Source organism: Oreochromis niloticus, linkage group LG2 (assembly GCF_001858045.2).
Source record: "Oreochromis niloticus isolate F11D_XX linkage group LG2, O_niloticus_UMD_NMBU, whole genome shotgun sequence".
Lineage (NCBI taxonomy): Eukaryota > Metazoa > Chordata > Actinopteri > Cichliformes > Cichlidae > Oreochromis > Oreochromis niloticus.
The window spans coordinates 31,369,695-31,386,025 of NC_031966.2; the positions used below are offsets into that span (position 1 = coordinate 31,369,695).

Genomic DNA, 16,331 nt, shown 5'->3' on the forward strand with positions numbered 1-16,331 from the left:
TGTGTTGGTGTGCACATGTGCCATGTGCGCAGGCATGCACGCGTGTGTGCGTGACAGTTTGTCTTCTCTGCGTGTTTTCTAATTGTCCTTTGCTTTGCCGGACACTAATAAGCACATAAAGAGAGTGAGTGCTCTAAGATGGGCATTAAAAGAAGATTCAGACACACCCCTCTTGCATGTTTTGAATAATGATCTCCTCTGTCTGTTTTCTTTTCTTTACCCTTGGCTGCCAATCTGTGTGTGTGTAGCGGTCCACCTGTTAGGTTTGACCTGGCATCTGCGTCACGGTGAGAGCCAGCTGTATGAGAATGGCCTGAGCTCAGCAGACCATCAACAAGAGGACCGCAGCAAAACCAGACCGACGAGCTCCGTCCACCTGCTGGACACGCTCAACCCTGAAAACACACACAGTGGTGACAGAGGTGAGCTGACACGCACACAGTGTACACTGTAATAACAGATGTTCTGCACTCAGCCACTGACAGGATTTGCCCGTTAGTAACAACAAAACAAATGTAATACAGCAGCTAGAAAAATTTGTATTAAATGTATTGACTAAAAACATAAGTGATGACTTCGAGTGCTTCACTTCATTTTTCTTTATCTGTGCCTGGCTGTTTTCTTTTTCTTTCTATCGACATTTTTGCAAGCAAAAAGGCAAGGAAAGCATTTTTGACTATTTCATTAAATATGCCCAATATGGGCGTATTTTGACAAATCTGAATTATTTTCAGGGCCTTCATATTTCAGGTTTCCATGGAAAACCTGAAAGACTTGCTTTGGACTTACCTTCATGTCAGTCTTTAACCAGACTTATGCGATGTTAGTCAGCTGGGACTTTTCATTTTAACAATGTTTTTAAAAACTGTCTGCGGTGTAGCTTCGAAGTTCTGCAGACTTTTGCAGAGAGCTCCTCATCTTTGCTTTAGGTTGTCAGCTCAAGGCTACAAGCCTTTACAGGTGCAACACACCCGACTCATCAAATGGATTATGAGTAATGTACATGCCACATTTTGAGACAGGAGAGGAATGTGTTAAAAATGGACATGAAGTTGTCTTTGGATAACTGTTGAATCTTTGCCTAAATCCTGGAGAGCGCTCTTGACAGGCTGCAGAGACATAAATGAGTTTTTCTTCTTCATGCAGACTTCTTCATGCTGTTTGCCATTTTCTACTTTTTGCTGGGTGCACCTGGTTTTCTGGAAGGAGGCCAGCTGTTGGTTTTGATGGTACCTGTGATAGCACTCTGATAGATTTGTGCTTTTGTGTGAGTCCTGGTATTATCTCCTTCATTTGCATGGCTCCACTCTACTCCTCATATTATCACCTCTGCATAAATGGCAACTTTCAGTCAACTGTCGGCCACATGGCGGCTCTTTTAGGCATGAATTATTGATTAAAAAAATGAGACACATCTGCCCACTTAGTGTCCCAGTTACTTTTGGACCACGGCAAATTGTGCACCATAGCTTAAGAGGATTCTAGTTGTTTCTCTTTAATGATGCTGTGAACCACAGCTGAGACTTCAATTTAGGATCCATTAACTTCTTCAAACTAAACATACGGAACAATGACATGTAATGTTTTAATCACATTTTTACAAACACCATACACATAAGCGAAAGATTAAGCCTGTCGTGTTGTGTTGCTGCAGAGGCTAAAACGAGTACAAAGAGTTGCCGAAGAGCGAAAACTGAAGATGCACCAAACATATGCGCTTATATTCAAATCTTCAGGTGCAGGTCTAAAAATTTCAATCAGCTTCTAGTGCATTAAGTCCCTGGCTTCGTAAATAACACTCTTCCCACAACTAATGATCCAATACAATAGAGAGACATTAGTCCAGAGATAAGCCTGGCTCTGATTACTCATTTTTTAGAAAGGCTAGGAAACTGGTTAATCGCGTTTTCTTTTTCCTGCTACGTGACTGGAATTGCTTTTCTCCACTCTGCCTTCTTCCAACTAGCCAGAGGAATTACTAACACCAGTTTAACCCCACGATATGGGACATTAATTGTGAGCGTCTCAGGTCATGAAGTCAGACTGGACAGAGCAACCTTCATGGTTGGTGTGATTCTGATGGATATTACATGGGAGGCTGTCGGAGCCCACGTTCAGCGCTTACACAGAGAACGCGCGAGGCAAAACTGCAACTCGCTGCAATTTAGGCAACCTGGGACATCCCTGAAGCAACGATTCTTGATGAATCCTCACATTCGGAGGATTAACGCTCTCATCAGTATCTAAATCCTCCAGTAGAGCACGCAGGGGTCGTGGAATTCACTTCTGAGTGTTGCGTCACAACAATCTATTGTTTCAGCTCTTATTGCTTTATATGCGCTGTGAAAGCTGGGAAATCAAAATGGGCAAAGCTAAGCTGTTGATGCAGGGGGCTCAGATTAATAAAATTGGCACGGTGGAGGTGGTCCCCAGGCAGAGGAGGGCCAGGGAGATTAGAGATTAGGCTGTAATCCAGTGTGGCAGATTATCACGCTCATCCTGCTGCACCCATCACCTCTCACACCAAGAGACCACACAATCCCCTAGATTACACCGCAAACGATGGCGAGGGAAGGAATAGAAAGGATAGAGAGAGATAAGGGGGCAAGGGACGGATACACGACGAAGCTAAAAAAGAATTGCTGTCATTAAAGTAGCAAATTCCTTAAAGGTCTTAGAAGAAGCTTTCACGACTTGTCTGCAAACCACCCAAAAAAAATAAACCCAAAGAACAACAAGATGCAAAATGTTCAGTTTTTTTAATTCGGAATAAATTATCTTAGCCTAACGCACTGCTATAAACACAAGGAACACAAGTAACAGTGGGAGCATGAAGAGCTGAGGCGGCTGATTGGAGGATAGTCATCAGTTTCTGCTTGTTTTGATATAAACTGATGACACAGTAGGGAGAGATGAAACGAGCTTGGCGGAATGATTGGAAGGTAGTAATCTTCTTGTATTCTCGTTCATGTATTTTTAGTGTTGTTGTTTTTCTGTCAACTTCAATGCCATAAAGATGATTTGTTGGCTCCACTCCGAAATCAGAATCCGGAGCCGCAAGACTTCTAATCCACCTCATGAGGCGGCTCGCGCCACTGTGCTTGATGCTAATTGACATGTTGTGTCATGCGCGTATGGCTAGCGTCTCGTCAAGCCGCGCGTGCTGTTTTATATTCTTCACGCTATCTCTCCTGCAGTTTCCAGAGATCACCAGCAGCCCCTCTAAGCCGACCACACATAAAAGCTTCTCTAATTAGTATTACAGTAATTGCCACTCGCCCCATGATAACCAACCTCGCGCTGATGTGCATGCATGAATGTGTGCTCACAAACACACCGCCTTTCCCTTATCTCTTCTCTGTTTTTATATCAAACAAGCGAGGGTAAGGGCATCTAGAGATGGCCATCTCTCACACACACGCACACATTAATGGAAACTCTTCTGGCGTACGTGAAAGCGGATGTTCCCAGAACAGATTTTTTTTGTCGGTGGAATCCCTTCCTTAATGAAGTACATCAGAGTTTGCGAGTAATATTTCACTCAATGTGCAACGTCGGATGTATTAACGATATGAAATGATACAAAGTGACATACAGTAGAGCGGCGCGTTGCCTCATTATAATGTGGAGATGATGAAATGTGGAGCTTGTGGAATGCCATCTGAGCCTATGTGATGATTGTATAAACTCCTGAGTTAGTGCCGAATTGTTTTCACTCTATCTGATGGTGTGGTTGGAAAATGGTGTGTAGATGGATGAAATGTGACAGAGACAGAGAGAAGGGCTCTTAAAGAGCACATCAATATTCTAGACTGCGTGCAGAGAGAGTGGAGGGGAGTGAGGCCGAGCAGTCCGCATGTGTGCACAAGAGTAAGAAAGTGTGTTGATGTTGCGCGCGGGTGCGAGCCGAGCGAATGTGTGTGGCGCAGAGGTGAGCGCGTGCGCGTGTGTGCAAATGCTGATGGACTGGTCCCTGTTACACTGGTCTCATTGATTTTCTCACGCTGGGATACAGTCTCAGGATGTAACACACGCGCACACGCCCGCGTTCGCACAGACACACACGCAGAGAGAGTATGGATCACTTAGTGAACCCCCTGCTTGAGCGCCTCAAGTTGAGAAAGCCTAACAGCAGCAGCATGTCTGTCTGTTACGCGGCCGGCATTCAAAACATCTCATCCAGAAATATCGGAGGAAATGAAACATAATATGAAGCTAAAGCCAGTGTTTACAGTGTACATGTCACGTTTTGTCAAGAGCAGGAACTTTTGACATTTGAGTAGTATGTGCCACAGGCTCTGACATCAATTGTTAAATAAACAGTAAAATAAACTCAAAGTTGACTCTGTTAATCTTTTGCTAAACAGACTAGAGCTGGTCAAAAGGTGGTCAAACAAGAACTTTACTCAACTGTTTCCATTTGATACTGGTGCACTGTACAAAAGTATTGAGCCACCCGTCAAGTCATTATATTTTGATTTTTGAATTTTTATTTGCTATTGCTCAAGGGGTCAAGAGGAATCGTTATCTACGCTTTCTGAAGGTCCTTTTCTTTGGACATTGGCTGCTTTTTTACTTATTTTCAGTTCAGTTTTGTTTGTTAAGCTTTGTTACTGGCAGCCTGTTGCAAAAACAACACATTTCTTTATTTTTCTATGAAAACCGACAGAATAAAAAAGTTTGGCATGCAATAGTGTGCAGTGTGCCCTTAAAAATGAGGAAACTTGGCAAGTGGAGCACAAAAGAGCAAAAGAAATGATAGTCTAAAAAAACATCTATAGCAGATGAACGGTATGTGAAATCGATGTGCTTAAGAAATAGAAAAAATCCAGCAAAGACTTAATACAGGACCCGAGAGATCTGGCACTTCAGTTAATACTACTGTTCACTAAAGCCTCATCAGAAATGGTCTCAGTAGAAGGGTGGCTGTCAAGAAGCCTTTCTTAAGGATGAGAAACAGGGAGAGAAGGCTGAGGTTTGCCGAATTACACAGGAACTGGACTGAATCAGTGCCAACAGGTCTGATGGAGTCATGAATCCAGAGTAGTAGATGTGGTTTAAATCATCATCAGTATGGAGGAGGTCAAGTGTCATGTGGTGGAGGCTCTGTCATGGTTTTGGTTTGGCCAGTGGTGTTGGGGATATTTAAAAATTGATGGAATTATGAATGTGGAAAAGTACTGTCACCATGATACAGCATGCGGTACATGTGGAAAGTTTTATTTTTTAGTATGACCCCAAAAAACCTGGATAGAAAAACACAATCATTCATGGATTGGCCTCCCCAGAGCTCAGACTTAAACATTATTGAAGCAGTGTGGGATCATCTTTATCCGAACAAGTCAACTAAGAACAAAACGCAGCCAACATCCAAAGAAGAGCTTTGAATGTCCTTCAAGAAGTCTGGAGAACTATTCCTTAAGACTGTTAAAGAAATTACAAGAAAGCTGCCTAAGAGAGTTCAGGCCGTTTATTATAAATTAAGCAATCTCTGTATGTATGCACCTATTTCCACTGTCCTAGCAAAATATAAAGAAATTAGGGGTGGCTTGAGACTTTCGCACAGTCGTGTTAATGCAGTTATTAATGCCTTTAATTAGCAGCTTCCTTACAGATTAAAATTACATTACATGCCACATGCCACAGTGAATTGTTAAACCAACCAACAATATCATATTCCTGACTCAGAATGTGCCTTTGGGGAACGGCTCCTCACACAAACATGATGAGTCTGCTTTCGCTGAAGTGAATGAGTCTTGTATCTTAGCTGACAGAAACATGAGTGTTTTCCTGTTGTTTCTGACCACATTTTGATTATGCTTGTCAGTTAAATCCTTAACAACAAAACTGGTTTAAAAATAGATCATTTGAGCACAGCGCTGGAGTTTTGTTTCTTTTTTTCCTTTTGTTGGAACAAACCTTCATGTTCCTCTGCGCAGGAAAAACTGGGAAGATACAATTTAAGTAGCCTTGCCTTGATTTGTTCCTACATTCAAACACTATTTACATATGCATCAGCCTTAACAATCTAATAGCATAGCATGACATAAGCACATTTGTTAAGCAAATATATATTTTTATTAAGCAGGTAAAAATATCTCTCCACATGTCTTTATTAATACTTTTTAAAATTCTGGAAAACATATTAGATACAAATATTTCATACAAATGACAAAGTGATGTACCAAAGTGTTAAAAACACTACAGCCTGTTTTGTTACACAAAGTTGCATCGACCTTGTGTTCTACTTTTTTGGACATAAATATCCAAGAGGGGTAATTTAAGATACTTACAAGTAATTTTCAAACCCCATCACAGTAGTTAAGCCTCTAGGCCTGCACCCAGACTACACAGGTAAAGCTTTGGTAAAAGCTTGAAGAAAAATAATCTGCAGGTACTTTATCCATGTTTCAATTGACACAACACATATTACATGTGTAACAATGCATGTGTCGTGCAGTGAATGCGTTTGCTAAGGGGCAGATGTGTCTGTCACACACGTAACCGGGGGTCTGATGGTAGAAGGTGAGGAAGAGAGAGTAATGGAAGGGCCTAAGGCCAAGAGCATTATCTTCTCCTGACTCTGACTGACACTCATTAGGCTGCACAGTGGAGAGAGGCGGCTGAAAGCTTATTAAGCCACCTGCTCAAAAGGCCCTTAATTGAATCCAAGTAATTATAGAGACCTTGCCCATTGTGATATTTTTATTCATCCTGCGGCAAACTCAATCTCTGTTGCATTTGGAACGCTATTAATGTTGTCTGCACCAATATGTGTGAGATTCAGACACAGACCTGCGCGTCAGTATTGACGTGCGCACACACACACACAGTTCCAGTCCCCTCAGACGTGTCCCGTCACCAAGACCCTGGCTGCACTTTTTAGTCTGTTCTCTGCTTCATTAGAATCTGAGGGATAATAAAATTAATTGCAAAGACAGTTTAGTTCCTTTGAAAATAGATTACAGGTGTAATTGTTTTACCTGAATAACCCGTAGGCAAGAGAAATTAATTAGACCTTGTGTCCCAAGTCCTAATGTAGTTCCGTTCCTTCATTGGCCTGGTGCACCCACACACCCACACACACTCAGAGACACACAGCACATTCAGATGGATGGGCAGGCAAACTCACACTAACTTTGGAAGCACGTGCTTTGCAAAGAGGAGGGTGAAGGAGGACAATGTGGAGGTGTTAGCGAGTCATTAGAAATGGGAGAGGTTAAGAGTTCAATTGTAAAGCCGTCCTGATCCAGATGTCCTGCGGCCTGGGAACATTTTCAAGGGCTAATTTAGCAGAAAATATTGCAGTGTGTACATGTGTTTGCATATTGCGTGCGACTAGTGTCAGTGGGGGCATTAGGAGCGCTATGTGTACAACCAGTATAATTGGCTGAGGCAGCATCATCATTATTATAATGTTCCCTATGTTGGTTATATCAGACTGACCCACTACCAATTCATCATTCCCATCAAGGCCATGTTGATGGTAGACATGAATGAGCAATGCAACGCTTTTATCTGCCCTTTAAACAGGTTCAGCATTTTCAAATATTCCAATTTTTTTTCTTCCCCTGCCAACTAATGATAAAAGGAGGTTTATGTGATGCTGTTGTATTTTTATTCTTATTCCAAGCCGCCGATAGCAAGTGTGAATTTCAAGCTGCTTTTCTCTTATTAAAGCCACGAGATAGCAAGGTGTGAAGGAATTTTTGCCTCCCAGTTTGCATATCATCTTGTTTAAGCTTGTATTCTTTATGTCTGCCAGATAGGAATAAACACAGATTTGCTGTTTTGAAAGATCTTTTCAAAGAGTGGGCTCAGGTTTTGTGCTGAGACACACGGCTGGCACACATTGATTGACAGAAGTAATCTGAGCGGCTTGGCAGTCCTCTAGGAGCCCCCGGTCACCATGTGAGCCGTCTGGTTTCTGTGGGACTCCCAAAAATGCCTCGATCCTCTCCCCTCATTTTACTGGAGCTGCAGTATTATTCTCTACGTGCTGAGACAGACGGAGAGAGAGGGAGGGAGGGAGGGAGAGAGAAGAGATGCAAGGAGGGTTTTTCTTCTTTCTTGCATCAGCAGTTGTAACTCGACACAGCCACCTCCTCAATGAGCATGGTCCTCTCGTATGTGCTCCCCCCTCCCTCCTTTCTACATCTCCCCCGCTTCCCCCGTCTCCCTACCACCCTTCCTCGCGGCTGACCTGAGTGCCGCTTTCTGTCCCCTTGTTGCATCACACTTGGAGAAGCACTGTACAGTAATTAGCATCAGTCCTGCTCATCTGCCCGCCAGCCTGCCAGTCAGCCTGCTTGCGCGCCTGTCTGCCTGCCAGTGTTCCGCCAACTGCCATGCCCTATTCATGTCCTATTCATCTAGTGCTGAATAAAAGACTGCTTTCCTCGGGACATCCATCCCTCTGCTGGCCTTTATATTTTTGTGGCGAGGCACAGGAGTGAGGATTAGCATTAAAAGGAATAGACTGCTGAGGTAGACTCGGCAGGAATGCATGAATGCATACTTTAGTTCTGCCAAGCTGCTTTTGTTCGGTTTGGTAGAGATTTTAGTGCGGGAACAATTTATGCCTCATACAGACACCTGTCTGTGCGTGTGTGTGTGGTGTTTTTTGCTTTTGCTTTTACTTTCATTCAAAAATCTTTTTGAACTGTTTTTGTTCTCGTCCCAATCTCATCGTTTTGTCCCTTTGCATTTTGTCCCTCTCGTCGCACTAGTTAAGCGCGTTACCGAATTAATCACTTTATTATTTTTTTTCAAGTGTCGCCTAAATGAGATAGAAGGATAGAAGAGATGATGTATGATCTTTTGGCATTCATTTGCACACGTTTTGAAATTCACAGAAATTCAAGTATTCACTGTGTGTGATTTTGACGAGTGAGCTGCGAATGTCTTTTAGTCTTGGCTCTAAGATATTTCTCTTGCAATGAGGTTCAAAGCTGACCCTTTCCACAATCTCGCTGCTACAGATGGCCTGCCAAAGTGTTGGCATCGTCACGTCCACTAACCAACCAGATAGGAATGCAATATTAGATAACACACACTGATCAACTTTGACACTGGCACACTGGCACAAATTGTAAAGGAGAAAAAAACACACCAAAAGAAATGGAATGAATGGAGGTAAAATGTGGAAAATGAAGTGTTTGGAATTCCAGCAACGAAGAAAATCTAACTGAGTTGTGGCGGCAGAAGCCACGTTTGTCTGATGTGTCTCCAGCTGTTATTATGACTCCGTCAAGCAAGGAAAGAAACAGCCGGGGAATTGTGACTGTTCATTGTGGCCTAAGATCCTGTAAGTTTCATCAATTGTGCGGTCCGCATAACTCAACTTGATGTCGTACCTAAGTTTATTTTATCTATGATGGCTTGAGATTGCTGAAATCTCCCAGTCTGCAGGTGCCACAGCTATACTAGACATGCATGCACAGTAGTGCTTTGAGCAAGAAATGCATTGCTTAGGCATTGTCAACATACTGCAAACTTGTTGTCTTTGCTTTATAGAAAAGGGAAACGACTTGTCCAGGTAGTACCTGTCACCCTGTGATGACCCTTAGTAGGAGATGGATGGATGGATGGATGGATGGATGGATGGATGGATGGATGGATGGATGGATGGTTGCACCTTTTGTCTAACATTTGTGTGCAGATATCCTGCTGTGTAGTTGCAGCAGGGTAGCATGTTTGCTGATTAACCCAAGGCAATCTGACCTGGTGACGAGACTAGAGAAGAAAAGTTGATGTGACATTTCAAGCAAAACCACAAATGTCAGCTTCATGGAGTGGCAAGCTGGAAAGACAAAACAATCACCAGACCCAGAATTTTTCTCCAGTCGTCATGAATATCTGTGTAAAACTTAACAGCTGTAGGTACTGAGAGGTCTGGAATAAAGAGATGGAATGACCAACGGACTAATAAATATTCCCATTGCTTTAGCTTCTGCTAGCATAGCAAGACGAGTACCTCACATTCCAGCACTCTCCGCCTCCCTCGCTCTGACAGTACGTGTGATATATGTCGGCTGGCCTGCGGGCACGTATGGTGTCGCCATAATGGAGTGGTAAAGCAGCAGGCATTATGGATTGAGAGCGAGCCGGCTCGTCCATGAATCTGCCCCTAACTGTTCTTCTGCCTTTGTGGCCGTAACGATCGGCTGGCTCCCCTCTGTCACCATATTTCCTCCATCTTAGTTTAGAAGCAGAGATATAGCTCTACATAAAGGCTGACACAAAGAGGGCTGGAGAGCCTTGCCTGCTCCCCAACACAAAAGACTCGGGCCTGGTGGTTGATAAAGGCTTATGGAGAGAAGAGGAGCTGATGGCCAGGGGACTGTTGGAAAGACCTATTCTCTTCACAGACAAAGACGTGCTCTCACTCAAGACACTATCTGTGTGCCGTTACGCTGTTTGTGAATGCGTGCATGTGCCCTCTTCACTTTTTCTCATCCTTCGCTCTTTCTCGTTCTCTCTCTCCTTTCACACTGACACACACACACACACACACACAGACTTTCTTTCTTGTTAGAAGATGCTAATATAGCACACGACAAAGCCCCAGCAGACAGCTCTCAGACAAAACACTTCCTTTTTAAAGCAGTTCATCTTTATGCAGAGCCTATCCAAAGGCCTGCCAAGGCATGGTCTCTTGAAAAGCAGGATTTTCACCACCGCTCAGTCATTCCTGACATCTATTCAGTCTCACTTCATTAGTGCAGCGGCTGATCACGCTGATGTTTGAGGACATCAGGTTGGTTATTAATTGCTCCCTCTGATACTGAATACGACAGCCTGTCCGCCTTGATAAATCTGCAGCGTGTGTCTTTAGCGGCCTCACCTGTCTGATTTTTTATTTATTTCTTTTTTTTTACCTACAGAAAAGTGGGTGCGAGGCCGGGCCATCGACCGTGGCGAGGTCGACATCGGGACTCAGCAGAGCCAGGCAATCCCGCCGGGACTTTTTTGGAGGTTTCATATAACTGTGCACCATCCGACCTACATCAAGTTCAATCTTTCTCTATCACACAACGCACTGCTGGGGGTCTATGGGCGCAGGAACATACCGCCTACACACACTCAGGTAAAGAAGGGCCCATGTCGTAGCGTGCTGTTCACCAGATGGGCTTGTTTGCTTCAGCCACTACAGATCCCATCCACACTAATGCACCTATTTCTCTCCACTTTGTCCTTGCATCCGCACTGAGGTGATATTCAGCGGTGGGCAGTGTTAAGCACTTATTTGAACACGATTACATGGCATTATATTCTTTGATCCAGAACTCCTGATACTCCAGGATGCTCTAGACACACATGACACACAATACTTTTTTATATTTAATCATGAGAAATTATTTTAGTTTGAAAGTCTTTTTAAAAACATCTATTGTGATACACTGGCTGTCTTTTTTGTGCATTTCCTCTAAAACCACATCTCTTTATTTATCAACATCTTTGTTCTTCCCAATCTCAAACTTTGTCAGTGTGCTCATTCAGCCAGACAGAGCATTACAGCAAGCACATTTTCATCCAATCTGACAGCTGGAATAGGTTTTTGGTTATTTTTTTTTTGATTTGCTGTTACTTTGTCTCCATTTTGATGTCTCTGGATTTCTTGTCCTAAAAGAGGTGGAAGTTGCATTTTGTTCTTTTCAGTTCAAACGCCGATTTGTGTGGAGACAGATGTCCATAAACTGCATTTATTCATGTTTTGTGAGGCAAATGTGTTAGAACAAACAAAAACAGTTAAATCGATAACTGACTGCAGCAGAGCATGAATTTGCTGTCTGCCTGTTTAACAGGTAGCATTCATGAACCATGAACCAAAAAAAATCACTGCTTTAAACTTGTTCTGACAACACAAAGGGAAAAAAATGTAAATGAGATCAATTAAGTTGTGAGTTCAGCTGTATTGAAACACAGTGTTAGAGTTGCTGATGGAAAACCGAGTTGATCTTTCTTCTTTAGACTCGTGCGTGTTTTTCTCATACAGAATATGATGCTAATTTTCCAGCTAAGAAAACAAACAAAACATGAGGACAAAGCAATTCTCCCCACATTGACACGTGTCTTTCTGAAACGGCGCACGGCCACCCTAAAAAGTGCGGACGCGCTCGGTTTTTCGGGAAAAAAGCGCTGATGTTAGTGTCTCGTATCGTGCAAAGTGTAGAACAGCATTGTGCCATTCAAGACGCACAGATACAGACAAAAATACAACACACACTGAGTCATCTGCTTTTTAACATCAGTGCGCCCCTGCTCTCGCCTGCATGAAGAGGTCTAATTAGCTGTTTTTGACACTAGTGTGACACACAGCCCTCAGGGGAAATAAGACTCAGCGAGTGCTTGCTAGTTCAAGGAGGTTTGAGGATGGATAGGAGGGGAGGGAGAGAGAGGAGATGAGGGTGGTGGGGGAAAGTTAAAGAGGGAGAGAAAGAAGCACGAAAAGGTTAAGACAGATGAAATAATAGTCTGCTCCGCTGAAAACCTGGGTGGTAAAGTGTGCCCGTGCTATTAGCAGCATGTCAAGTTTTTGAGCCAGCTGCTGTGGAACACGTCTGGTAGAAAAGTGAGATGCGGCGGAAAAAAAGCATTCCTCCTTTCCTTTGGCCTCTGGATTCACATTTGATATGCGCATCATGAATTCTATTCCCCAATTTCTTGTAGCCACCCAGTTTTCTAATAGCATTCACGCAGCTAGCCCAACAACAGCCACTGCACAAGGTTTACCTCGCTCATTTCTGTTGCCTTCATGCAGCTTTTGCGAATTCCCATGTTGTTTTTGTTGCTGTTGTTTTCTTCAGACTGGTTCATAATGTTGTTTCCTGGTTGTGTTGTATTCAGTTTGACTTTGTAAAACTGCTGGATGGGAAGGCCCTGCCCAGGTCCTTGACTGATCCCGTCTCAACTGCCAAAGCTCCCAAAGGTCTGCTACTGAGCGGCCTCCAAGAAACAGGCTTCATCGAGTACATGGACCCCGGCACCTGGCACCTGGCTCTCTACAACGATGGCCGCAACCTGGAGCAGGTGTTACTCCACAGCACTCCCATAGGTGAGGAGGATTAGCTTTTTAGCTACTTTTTTCCTTCTGTATTTGTCTTGCTTTACATGTGTTCCACTGATAACGTCTCAGGGCTGCTTCACTCTCTCGTTCTGTCTTCCTTTTTATCTGCGGATATGCAGACGCGTAAGGACATGGTCAAGAGTGGTGTGAAACTCATTGACATTTGAAGGGAACTTTTCCTATTATGCGAGTGAGTTTGGCATGGCATGAGACAGCCGTTAGAAAGGGGAGGACAGCTCCTGTAGTAATGACAGGGCTTGCTAACTGCAGCTCATTGCTATGACACACACGGATGGCAGTGTAAATTGAAGGATGTGAATAATGCAAGAGTACGTGGCTGAATATAGACAAGTGGATAATTACCAGGGCAGTTTCTTCACTCCCACTTTGCCCAGTAGTCCTTAAGAGAATACAGTGTTGAAATAACCAAAAAAAAAGTGTTGGGAAATGTAGTAGCACAGTAATGCCATGGAGCAACTTGGTAATTTCCATGTTAATACACTCACACGCATATCGTGAGCGACCCTCCATGAAAAAAAAGTCTATATTTCGGGATGTTTTTCCTCGCGCATCTCTTATGACGAGGTTTTCCCATTATTCAGGAAATGATCAGGAACATTATGTGCGGCTGACGGGATGCTTTTAGGCTAAATATGTATCAACAACCCCTTCAAAGCCCAAGTTGCAAGCCAATCAGTAAACAGCTCCACAGAGGCAAAACATTGTACTGAAGACATCTTTCATCGTCATATTGACAGAGTCTTTTTTACAATGACTGACAGCGTGCGACAGCTAAACACAGATTTTATTTCAGAGCTGTCAAACATTTGTTGACACGTGTGCTGTCTGTAAAGTCTGGAATAGACCAGACTTGCTTTTTTTTTCTTCCCAGTCACATATTTCGTGCTAAACAGGAACCAGGAAGAATTTTCGTTGCCTCTCTTTAATAATCAAAAACAAACAGAGGAACAACAGATGGCCTTAGTCTACCGGCCTTTAGTTTGCCGAGGTTGTTCAAAACAATTAATCGAGCGATACTGCATGAAAGGCAAAAATAATATTAATGGATTGAGGTCGAAGGTCATTTTACTGCCTATTTACACATCTGAAAGAAGTTACGGCGGGACACCGCTTTCTTTCGGAGGCAGAAGATGAAAGCCGCCCAGCCACTGTACGGTAAATCCTAATAAGGGACACAATATAGTGTAGCCCGAGAGTTGAACCGTGATGATGAGGAGATGAGGGAGAATTGAGATGATCTCTGTCGGGAAACTGAGCTTTTCCGCAGACAGTAGTAACTGGATACATCGAAGAAATGAGAGAGAATAAATAAGCGAAAAGCGACCGTGAAAATAAATAAATAAAGTAAGATGAAATCAATAGAGTGTGGAGTATGACAAGAAGTAAAAATATGGGCACAAAGATGATAGGACAATACCTGAAATGGGGCTGATTGCGGTTTTTGAAAAAAAAATTGCTTGTTGCTTTGGGATGTAAAACATGATTGCAAGAGTAATGAGGCATGGGGCTACCTGAGACAGAGAAACCCTGTCATGGATGTTCACAGTAGTCATTATCTTGGGGGGGAAACAAAAGACCAGAAGAAGAAAGAATTGAGTTGGGTTAGACCGTTTAAAATCACACGTGTTGTCAGCAGATAACTGACCTTTGTCGTTCAGAAGATATTTTGTTCTGTCATGCTTTCACGGGCCATCTCACACACACACGTGCAAAAGCAGAACGCAGTCGTATCGTACTTGCTTGCAGCTGAAAATTGTCTGCATAAATTCTGATATAGATACTGTAATGTATGCCGATGTGTGCGTACAGTATAAAGTCGATCTTGGTGATTCTATCGTACATAAATGGATGACATAAAAAAAACTGAAAAGGTGCACGCTGATTTCAAAATAGATGCCATTATGAGAGTCAGATTGCATTTTCAAACATATTCTCTGCTGTAAAAAATGCCGGCAGATGCGGATAAAGCTCCTTTTTTCCTGTTCCGCTGCTACCGACGTTTACATGTAGGCCACTTTGCCAGCACCGTCTTCTTTTTAAATCTGCTTAGGGAGAGAGTGCTGCTCCCTGCAGGGCTGTTAATTATGCATAATTGCTTATTCACCTGCCATCACACGTGTGCTTGAATATTACCTCTTTAAAACAATGGCCATAAGAAAAAGGGAAAAAAATCCGGGAAAGTTTCCTTCATAACTTTTAATAAAAAAGAGGATAAACAAAACTGGTGGTTGGCTAGAGGCTAGATACTTCTAGTTAGCTGAGCAGCCATTTCATCTTTTTTTTTTTTTTCATAAATTCATAAAGCCCAAGGGTCATAAAGCATGGCTGAATCTTTACGGGCTCATAAAGTACAATTGGAATGCTTATTTGACCAATCAGATCACTTGGCTGGAAGCACCCATTTTATAATAGCATTTAACTTCAATAACTTATGGCATGAGTGATTTCTAACTGGCCAGGGTTTAGTCAGTGGAAAGAAGAGAGTGGGCGTCTCACGAATGCCCGCACACGTGCACACTCACGCTGTAACAAATAGAGGCTTTCTTATACATTACCTCTTAATTGCCCGGAGAGTTTTATGTTTGAGACATTGACCTGAAAAGATACAGAGCTTATATCACTGCTGCAACCCTGCAGCCTTGTGAGAGATCTGACGGATCGCTCGCCTCCGCCCGATTCAAAAGCAACTCGGTGACCTTGCAGATGAGTTTTTGTTCATTACATGTGTCAGGTGCCACAGTCAATATTGGAATTTGTGCATAGGAGGCTCTTTTTTTCATTCCCCCGAGCGTGAGAAAGAGAAACATTTGTGATTTCTCCCGACTGTGTGGGAGAGAAGATGATTGCCACTCCTTCTCTCCATCAGTGTGACGATGACAGGTGATGGAGGTGAAAATGACTTTGGTTTCTGTAGTGATGCGCTGCTGTGGAGGATAACGCTGCGCTGCCGGCTACTGGCAGGGCCTGTCTCATTAGCATGTGTCACACGCGCCTCAAGGCGGGTGTCACATAATAACTTTGTGTGCATGTGTTTGTAAGTGTGTGTGTGCGTGTGTGTGTGAGCCGTGCCACTGAAGGATTTGTCATCCATGCTCCCTGAGCAGAGCGAGCCAGGGGACTGCAGCGGTTTGACTCTGGAGTCGATCCCTGTTCAGAGGAGAGCGAGCAGGACGGCGCAGGGTCAAATAAAGGATGACATCCTCGACATTCGTTTTAATTACTTTATCTAGCTTAGATGGAG

At 43.3% G+C, this 16,331-nt stretch overlaps 1 protein-coding gene across 1 annotated transcript in view; it reads left to right on the forward strand.

The window, feature by feature from the left end:
* Window positions 1-16,331, forward strand: part of tenm1 (teneurin transmembrane protein 1) — a 186,462-nt gene that overhangs the window by 84,635 nt on the left and 85,496 nt on the right. The window contains 3 exon segments of the mRNA XM_025898021.1: window positions 249-422; window positions 10,887-11,089; window positions 12,850-13,057. Coding sequence (XP_025753806.1) covers window positions 249-422; window positions 10,887-11,089; window positions 12,850-13,057 — 585 coding nt within the window.